Raw genomic sequence first — 10,259 nt, 5'->3', positions numbered from 1 at the left:
AGCAGCGAGTTCGGCTTTCTTGCGAGCCGCCTCACTTTGCTCAAGTTTTCGAGCAAGTGCGTCGGCGCGTTCGTTGGCCTCTGCAAGTTTCTCTGTCGAGATATGGAAAAGAGAGAGAAGAAAGATCAAAATCGTGAAAAGCAACAGGAGTAAAAAATCAAGGAAAAACAGCAAGTATAAAAGTCGTTACCTTCGGCTCTATTAGCATATTCACGGTATCCAATAAATTGGGAACCGATGCGGAGAAGATCTTTGATCATAGGCTGTTCAAGGTGAACACAGCAAGAGAAACATCGGCATGAAAAAGAGAAAAGATGTGAAAAAACAAAATAAGGAAAATATAGATGTCGACAAGCTTACATCATCTAAGAGCAGAGTCGACGAACTGCCCAACTGAGGGGCAGGTTCAACAATCTTTTCAACCCTTGTCCTTTTTGGTGAAGGAGCAAGGGGGCTTGATGGTGGAGTAGTGGTGACGACGTTTTGTTGAGGAGGCGAGGTTTCTTCTCCTTCAACTAGCGTGTCTGAAGCAAGTACAGTACGTGACGTGCTTGTCCGAGGAGCCACGTCAGTAGTTGGTACTTCTTCCTCGTCATCACTGTTGATCAAAAAATCGGCAGCATAAAAAGCAAGACAAGATAAATATTTCGAGTACAAAAAAAAAAGGGAGAAATAAAGACGACTTACGAGCTGACGAGGGATTCAACATAAGGATCGTAAGCTGCCTTCGGATGAGAAGGAACAACTTCTTCAGCCTTAGAGGTGCCAGAATCCTCGGCATCAGTCCTTTTCCTTTTGTTCCTTGGAGAAACAGCAGGAGGAAGGGATTGCGTCGACTCACTGGCTTCAGACTCAACTTCTTTTTCGTGAGAAGCCGCAGATTTGTGAGAACCCGCGACTTCACTTTCAGGAATAGAAGAACCTTGAGTATCTTCGGCAACGATGGCCTGTTCTTCGACTTCTCCACCCTCCGGAAGAGGAGGAAGGGAGGTCATAGTAGGATGGTTCTGTAAAAAATAGTGACCAAAGGAAAATTAAAGAGATGACAATACAACGAGATGCAGAGAAAGTGCGGAACAAGATAAAAACTCGGGAAGACAAAATACCTCGGGGAGTGGATTGGCGGAGCTGTACGGCTCCACGCGACAAGAGGAAGGAATTGGATCTTTGCCCAGGCGAGAAAGTCTTCGAATCAACTTCTCCAAGTCCTTGGTGGAAAGATCACCGGAGATTCTGTTGGCGTCATTTTTACCAGAATACGTCCAAAGGGGATTTTTGCGAGCCTGAAGAGGCTGCACTCTAATCCTAAGGAAGTAGGCAGTGATTTGAACACCAGACATCTCTTTGCCTCGAGTGTTTTGAAGCTGACGAATACGAGACATGAGTGCCTCTGTCGCCTTTTTCTCTTCCTCGGAAGCTTCGGCATCCCAGGAGCGGCGGCGCTGAATCCTGGCACTTCCGTCGAAAGGAATTATGTTGTGCTCAACGGAGTTGGCGCTTTCTTCGTGAATGTAGAGCCACTTTTTGCGCCATCCTTGGACAGAATCAGGAAACTTGACGTCGAAATAGTCGACATCAGTACGAACACAGATAACAACGCCACCTATGTTATAAGTGGCGTTGTGAGAGCCATTACGGCGGAGGCAGAAAATGCGTTTCCACAGAATCCAATTAGGAGGAATTCCGAGGAAGCATTTCCAAAGTGTGATAAAAATGGAAATGTGAAGGATGGAATTGGGGGTCAACTGGTGCAGTTGAATCCCATAAACGAAAAGAAGGCCGCGAAGGAAATCATGAATTGGGGCCGACAGGCCGCGGATAAGGTGATCAACGAAACTAACCCGATACTCCATTGGAGGATTGGGGTAGCTCTCCTCGCTAGGAAAGCGGATGGCGTCTTCTTTCTTCATGAGGCCAAGCCTCTTCAGCGTATTGACATCCTGGTTGGAGATCTTGGATCTCTCCCACTCAAGATCTTTGGCGGCCATCTTGGATTCTGGCGTGCTGTGGCGAGTAAGTCGTGTGCGTGGTGGCATCAACGGCAATGGGCAAAGCAGTGATCGTGAGTGTGGAAGAACAGAGAGAGTTGGGCGCAGGGGAAGCTTTGCGAAGAGAAACAGATGTGCGGCGCAAGCGAGGGAGTGCACGGAGGTTGAAGAAAGGTTTATATAAGAATCGGGTGAAGCGATGAACCGTTGGATGAAGAAATCGTGTGGTGACAGCAAATCTTCTAGATAAAAGGGTAAAAAGGTATTTTTACTGGGATAAGCGTTACCGTACGTGCGCCAGGAAAAGCGGAGGACGTGTGTCCCCCACTTGCACGACGTGTCAACGTGGAAGAAGCAATGGGCCCACAGGGCAGAAAAATCACGACTGATAAACAGAGATGAAGTAAATTTGAAGCATGCCGACAAGAATTCGAAAAGATTGGCGACAAGAGGAGTTATTTGAATACTTCGGGAGCCTTTGACCAAAATACAAGTTTTCGCCCAAATGCTCGGGGGCTACTTCGACAAAAAGTAAAATTTCGAGTATGGCAATAAAGAAATTGCGGGAGCCTACAACCAAGCACAAGTCCTTGGCTGTAACCTCGGGGGCTACTCCCATCGGGAGCGCTGTTCGCGCACCCGAGAGATAAAAAAAGAAGAAAGAGATCATATTGGGAAATAATGACAAAATAGCGACAAGGTGGACTAAAATGTTGAGCCTACAACCAAGCACAAGTTCTTGGTTGTAGCCTCGGGGGCTACTCCCATCGGGAACGCTGTTCGCGTGCCCGATGAAATTAACAAAGGAAAAATAGAAAAGCAAGAGAGTATATTTCGAGTTATAATTAACTCTACATATACTCCCATCGGGAGAGCAATATAAGTCATATTTGACTCGATAAAATGTGCCATTCCAACAGCCGGAAAAGCACTCGACAATATATTCTCAGAACGCCGAAGTTGCGATCAATTTCTGAATGCCGCAAATTTGCGAAGGTAAGACCCCAGATCCGTTCTGCTGGGCGTGGCATCGCCAAAGACTGCGCTCTGCTACCTTTATCCGTATCAACAGATACGAAGAAAAATCCTAACGGACGCGTTAGGTACCCGATAAATTTGACTGGGACTCGACAGAATGGTAAGACCTTAAGCGGCACCTGTCGAAGTTTACACCAGTATCCCGAGATCATGTCCAGGGACGTGATTTTGAAGTAGGTTTTTGCGGATTGCCACTAGAGCAGTTAACTAGTACCTGATCCGTCAGATGAACTAGCCCCAACTACCATTATCCCTGTACAATATAGAATTTTATGTGAAGAAATATAAAAAAGTTGAAGCTTTCGAATAAAAATAAACAGTGGAGATTTTCCCTGATTCTACGATTCAAGCAAAATCTCGGGGGCTACTGACATAGGCATCCCAAATGGGCTTGCCGAAGATAGTACCCGGGGTTTACTGAAGGCCCACTACCCGAAGAATAAGAGGATTCGAGAGCCCAAGATGTATTTAAGGAAAGATAGAGTTGTAATAGGAAGTGTTATTTTGTAATCTGGCGGGATGAGTTAGAAACCGTCCCGGACTCTGTAATTTGTACTACACGAATCCCTCGGCTCCACCTCCTATATAAAGGGGGAGTCGAGGGACGAGGAGATCATCGAATCATTATCTGCAAACCCTAATTTTCATAATCGTCGAGTACTTTTCGGCTGAAACCTTCGAGATCTACTTGCCCTCTACTTCTAACTAAACCCTAGCCTACAATCCATAGGCATTGACAAGTTGATACCTTGTCACTCAAAGCTGTAGCCGAAATGGATATATCATTTTTATTAGATCCTAAACTGACCCCTACACTAGCAAGTTTAGACGATATCACATTATCCGAAAAAGGTAAAAAAGATTTGGAACTTGATTTCATACCACATGGGTCAAGATTTATCGCCGCCTTGCGACGCATAGCCTTCGTCATGGTATCTTCATCCGTCGCCTTCGCCCCATCAGCTTCCATAGCATGGCGTGAGCTACGCCTATGGATGGCCGGTGGCTGTTGTCGTGGAGGAACCACCGACTTGGGCGATGGGGGCGGTGAGGCCGCAGCTGAAGACGCACTTGAAGACATCTCGGATGCCGCCGATGAACATGGCGACATGCAAGCACGAGACGTGGCCACGTCCGCCGTGGCCGACACTGCATCGCCAACAGGTACTGACTCTGGAGCGAAGGAGGGCAGTGTTGCTGCAGGACCCTCCCGCTCCATCGTCAGTTGTACAAGCGGCTCACCGTGGCCACCACTCTGGGGAGAGAGCGTCGAAGTAGACACCCCAGCAGTGGCAGCAGCCAGCTCCCGTCCCACGTCCAAGGACACAATGCGTGATGGACTGCTAGCAGCCAATGATGATGCAGGTGCTAGGTTGGAGTCCAGAACGGACCCAACAGCGGCAGGATCCGAACCATCCTGAAGCAAACTAGCTGAAGACTTGGGCACGCTGCTGGCCACTTCAGCCAACGCTGATACATTTTCCACTTGAGGTACTGCATGCATGCATTGATCAACACCCACTCCACGTGAATAGTCTTGAGGCTGCACGGTGCTGTTGTCCAACATGTTGACATCGGATGCGATCGGTAGCAACAGAGAACTCACCGGCGATGAAGCAACATGTAGAGTAATACATATACGCTAGCGATTTGGCTATACTAGTATATGCATCTTTGTTGGGTTATCTTGCAGAGAGTATACTATGCATAAGTTATTCTGCAGCAGTAGGTGTTACCCGATCGACTAAATCATGCAATTTGTGTTGTTCAACTGGTTCATACATTCAAGGGGTGGGTGTCAATTGTGCATTTCTTAGACTCCTCGCGTCATAGCTTAAGATGTATCCACTTGGGAGAAACAAGAAATCTTTGCGGCATAGCTAATTTAATTTAAGGTGAGTTCACTGCCACTCTTTGCTCTGTCCTCGATGGCTAGTTAAATTCAAAGGAGCAAGAAACAACTTTATTTACAGTTTTAGTATTTTCAATTGATTCTTTGCTGCTCACTCAATCCTTTCAGTTCCAACTCTTTAGATAAAAGACAGGAATGCTGTCAATGATTTTTATGCTTGCAGCCGCTTCAAAGTCTCAGTGATACTATTTATGCCAATTAAGTTTCTTTTTCACACGAATCATAATAGAATCTCTACTATATAAAATGGCTAGAGGTGGTGTCCCGTGGTACATCGTCCGGTCCTTCCCAGTCGCACGAAAATGAAATCGGTTTCTTCTCGCCGAACCGTGCGCACCCGTCAAGAAAACCAACACGATAATGGTGAATGAAGAAAAAAAAACAGAGACGGTTATAGCACCCACGCACGACTCCTCAGTGAAAAGTGAAAACTGAACACTGAGCCAAAATCCTCCAACACAGATCCCTCTCTCCGCCTCGTTACGCGCCTGAACCGCCGCTGGCCTCCGGGCACCACCGTCGTCGCCTTGCGCGGCTGCATCGCAGGGGGACTGCCGACCGCGCCTCGAGAAGCAGTGGCGAGAAGGCTGTCGTGGGCTCCGTGAGGGAAGCCACCTCCACCTGTTCGCCAAGGCCGACACTGCCTCGATCAATTGAGATCAGCGACCCGCATCAGACTACATCACTAGGAACAGCCGGGACAAGGGCCATGGCCGCGTCGGCCTCTGCTGGTTTTAGACAGTATAAATTTCCAATTTCTGTACGCCCTTGTTTTTGTTTCGATTTGTAGGATCTACTAAATTTTCAGGTCGACTGAAACTATAGCTGGCGCAAGCCCAAGCCAGCAGCAGGACAACCTGCAGCTTAGTAGCGGTTCAGATCGGAATAGGAGAGTTCCCTTTGCATCCTGGAAATCTGTCAATTCTGGATTGACCCCAGATTGATCGGGTCATATGATACTAAGATTAGAGTTCTGCTGCCCTGATGGTTCCTTTCCGTTTGTTTGAATTATAGTCTCCAGTATATAAGGTGCTATAGGTGGTCACGTTTTTATGAATCTTTTCAGCCGTCTGCTTTAAAATCTTTTGCATGGAATTGACTTCGCAATGTGTTGTCATACAATTGTCATGTTCAAAGAACTTGTTGAATACTGATAAATCACAATTAGTTTGTGAGTATTGTAGAGAACATGATGTTTGTGCAGTTGTGCTTAGAACATGGGAAAAGAAAACATGAGATTGAGACTTCCACTTGTTACTTATTTTGCTCTGCTATGTTATAGGGTGTCGAAGGCATGTGACTTATATCATTTTCTAAAACTTTCCCTTCAGATTCGATGTGTGGCCCTCGGTTCTGCTCACCATGCAATTCTTCAGCAGTTTCATCGCAGGTAAAAATTCAGTTTCTCAAATAGGAACATCTCCCACTATTTCCACTTTTTGAGTTGACAGATCCTATAATAACATGATAATTGTGAAGACGCCACTGTTCCCTAATTTCAGTTGCGTCAACGGGTGACTTACCTATGATTTTTGATTAAACAGAATCATTTCAGAGCACAAAGTGCCAGAAGCATCAATACACATATGCATCTATCTAAATTCACAATATTAGAACAACATATACTGTCTCATGTGCAAAAATATAAATCTCTACTATAATATACTCGTAATAATTCATAACTAAGTGAATGACATTTTTCCTCTATTGATCGAACAATAGTGTTACATAATCCGGAAGAAGGTTGCAGGGCAGAAAATACATACATGACGTGGGGCATTTCACCATAGAAGAGCATTCATTGATATAATTAATCCAGGTAAAGAGTGAACCAGTAGCCAAGGACTTGCACTATGTTGCTTGAGAAGGTAAATATCTTAAAGGTTTCTTTGTTTTGACTTCTCCTCACTAGCATTTGCATGCCTAACTTAATTCATAGCTGAAGCTCGTGATTCTTTTCTGCTCTCTTTCAGATAATTTTGCTGATATCCACATTTCACAGGTTAGTACCAATTCTTGGGTTCACAATGAATCTTGTCAGTGGGAGCTAGAATAAGAGTTTGAGGTGATCAAATGTACACAAACTTGAAGTTACATTGATTTTTACGGAATTAGTTGTGACTTGTGACTCAATATGGTATTGTCATGTGTTACATTGCATGTGATAGATTGTGTCATGAGGCCATATTATTGAAATGTTGACTCAGATGCATTATATCTAAGCACCATGAACTTTGTTTACCTAATGATGACATACATACAAACACAATGGCCTATAAAACCTATTTATTAACATGATTACTATAAATAAAATCCCTCTAACCTTCTGTTCATTAAGGTACTGGGACCTTGATAAGCTCAGCCAACACATGTTCAGCAACTTTCTGAGCGCTGGTATGCCCTCTCACTTAGTTATCCTCTAATGGTCATTGGCACTGACCACAATGTATTTATCTTCAATTTGAATAATCCACAGGTAAATTATGGATGTTTTTACATTATGAAGATGTGTATAGGTTGGGAACATGCGGTGGTGATGGCAGGTATGGTTGATACGTCATCCGCTCCATGTCCCGCAAGAAAAATCTCACGGAACAGCAGGACCGCCCAAAAAAAACCAGGAGAAAAACTGTCCACTTCCCACCCACGCATGCCAAGAGCCCACGATCCCCTCACAAGTTCTATCCATTGCCAGTTCACCACTGCCGCGCTGATTGCTTCGATGGCACAAGACCATGCCACCCTCCACTCCGGTGTGGCCTCCAAGAATGTCATCCTTAACCTCACGGCGAGCATCTCCGCCTGCCTCTACCGCCCCTCGCCGCGTTGGACCCAGGTATGATGCTCCTTGTTGTCTTCTTCTACGGTGGCGATTTCCTGTCCACACCACTGCTATACTACTCTTCACAGCCTCCCTCGCCATTGTAGTTCCTTCCGTCATCGTCTCCGTCGACTATCGTCTCGCCCCGGTGCAGCACAACAAGGAGATCTAAGGAGGTCCTTCTCAAGGAGCTCATCGCCTGCAGGTTGGGAGGACAATAGTGATGGGCATGGTGAAGCGGCCTTCGACTCTTGTCTCGCGCGCCTCCATCATTGGTGATAAAGATATGTGCAGCTTCTCCCCAGGCCTTGCGCAGGCCTCGCTGTCCTCCTAACTCCCAACTCTTCAGTCCCCTCACCTCTCAAGTTCTCCCGGTCGACTCCTAGCTCACCATTTTCCAATGGAATACCCTCGTTGTCAAGGATGTCCTGGGTCGTCTCCCATGGACTGAATGCTACAGAAAGCGAGCTGCAAGAACATATCATACTCATACGCATTGGCTTTCTAATCTGGTACATTTGCATCTCTTGGATATATCATCAACTTCTTTGTCAGCACATGTCTGATTAGTATGTATTTTATACTTCCAGTTTCGTGTAAGATAGGTTTCAGTGGTATGAAATCAAAATCTAGAGGAACTTAAACTGTTGTTATGATAATTTTAGATGCATCTCCATGATACCTCATAAACTTCTTTAGATATAACACAGGCTTGGTGAGAATATCTTCAGTTGGAGAGTCTCGTTAGATACTTCCAATGGTATAAAATCAAAATCTGGATGAACGTATTCTTAGATATAAGATAAAACTTGTGGTATTTTTTTATATCTGGAAGCAGTGTTTCATTTTTTTGGGATAACAAAGCTTTCATGTTTTGTGTCTCTTGGAGCATGTGTATATTGCTCTAATGTGCACCTGTTGCATGCACTGGCACTTTCACCTTGCACTTGACCTGAAGCACAATTCATGATTTAGTGGTGCAATTATTTTTATTTCTTGATGAATTTTTGGATTATATCTAAGTTGTTGATTGTGGAATAGAGGTAGGAGGAAGACTGGGACGTCAAGCACAAGGGGAAGACCTGGAGGAACTCGAGCGAGTAACAAAGTGAAGAACTTTAGGGTCTTGGGAGTAGAGAAGGGCTGTTTATGTACATTTTCCCATCACGTGTTCATGAAAATGAATGTTTGACATATGCGTCTTTTTCTAGATTGTGTGATTGAGTTAGTTAAACTTTTTTCTAGAAAGATAAAAGTGTTATTTAGGATGTCATAATTGATGGCCCTACTCATATGTCTAGACAACGTGCTTCTATTTGCGTGTTTTATGCTTATGACGTATATCAAAATAAACAAGCAGATTTATCGTTTACAGAGAAGGTAAAGAAAAATGCAGTGTGGCAACAATGTGTGTTTATCAATGCTGATATTGAATTAGGAAACACAACAAAATGGTGAATTAATGATCTATCTAACATCGACTGTGGTATATTATAGTGGTGGTGTTGGACGAACAGAGGAGTGGGATATAAAACATCAGTAATAGTTTCTTTTGTATATATTGTTTTCAGTTCCCGAGGAAAGATACTTGATAGCCGTAACTTGCATTGCACAATAGCCATTTTGAGAATTATGTGATGTAACATATTGAGTTTCTTTTTAGCTCATGGTGTTTTCCCTTAGGGACGGGCGAATACGCGGTACCTTTAATCGGTTTTCGATTGTTGTTTAGTTTGTGAGCGGAGAGAACTGCAGGGTCTTTAAAGTGCAGAGGTGCGAAGTGGAAATTTTAGTCGGTTTTGATTGTTTTCTATCTTGACTGGGGATGTACAATCAGGCCAACCATTCTTTATCATATTACCAATTGTGATTTTGTATGGCATGGCAGTTGTGCTCAAATAAATTATGTATGTCTCTCAATTTTAGTTGTTTCTAATATAGATGTATCTAGATTTTTTTAGTTCTAGATACATCTATAGTAGCGACAAGTAATATAAATTGGAGAGGATATATCTTGTGAAACCTTTTATTAAACCAGGAATCCAAAGTTACATATTTACAAATTTTAAAAGGGGGAAGCTACTCTACTGATTACAAGGGATTGTCAGTCCATGATGCAAAGTGGAAACTAAACATTGTTTCACCCTATGCTTAACAAGAGTGATATCAGAAAAAAAATCCCGCTTCCAAGCTCTGGAAGATAGCCTTATATTTTTATTTCTTTGTTTCCAAACATTGCAGCAAGCTATGACAACAATTTTCACACGCACTATGATAACTTCAACCACCAATAAAATAATAAAAAGACCGTAGCAACGCACGGGCATTCAACTAGTTCGTCATAATGTATGTAGAGTTGATAGCTTGAGAAACACCAATCTGTTAATATACTCACATGTTTTGTTTATCATACCTTGAGTTAAGACAAGATGTACGTGTTGGACAATTAAGAACACACAAAGGTTAAACTTAACTATACAGTTTTTCTTTTATTTTACAG

The 10,259-nt window shown here is 43.8% G+C and overlaps 1 protein-coding gene across 18 annotated transcripts; it reads left to right on the top strand.

The window, feature by feature from the left end:
- The first annotated feature begins 5,314 nt into the window (after positions 1–5,314).
- LOC127321520 (uncharacterized) lies at positions 5,315–8,953 on the top strand. 18 transcript variants are annotated; one of them, XM_071820038.1, is made up of 7 exons: positions 5,315–6,328; positions 6,661–6,806; positions 6,912–6,940; positions 7,277–7,332; positions 7,455–7,774; positions 7,867–8,271; positions 8,801–8,953. In XM_071820038.1, the coding sequence occupies exons 2-6, from the start codon at positions 6,792–6,794 to the stop codon at positions 7,978–7,980; spliced, it is 534 nt and encodes a 177-aa protein (XP_071676139.1). In that variant the 5' UTR covers positions 5,315–6,328; positions 6,661–6,791; the 3' UTR covers positions 7,981–8,271; positions 8,801–8,953. The 18 variants fall into 18 exon arrangements, 1 of the variants encoding a protein (XP_071676139.1); XR_007864157.1 differs by lacking the exon at positions 6,912–6,940 and adding an exon at positions 6,941–7,003 and having other exon boundaries at positions 5,319–6,328; positions 6,661–6,757; positions 7,415–8,271; XR_007864151.1 differs by lacking the exon at positions 6,912–6,940 and adding an exon at positions 6,941–7,003 and having other exon boundaries at positions 5,319–6,328; positions 7,415–8,271.
- The last annotated feature ends 1,306 nt before the right edge of the window (positions 8,954–10,259 follow it).

This window comes from Lolium perenne, chromosome 5 (assembly GCF_019359855.2).
Source record: "Lolium perenne isolate Kyuss_39 chromosome 5, Kyuss_2.0, whole genome shotgun sequence".
In the NCBI taxonomy this organism is placed as follows: Eukaryota; Viridiplantae; Streptophyta; class Magnoliopsida; order Poales; family Poaceae; genus Lolium; species Lolium perenne.
Note: the sequence above shows the minus strand (reverse complement) of the source record. Positions and strands in the feature narration are given on the sequence as shown.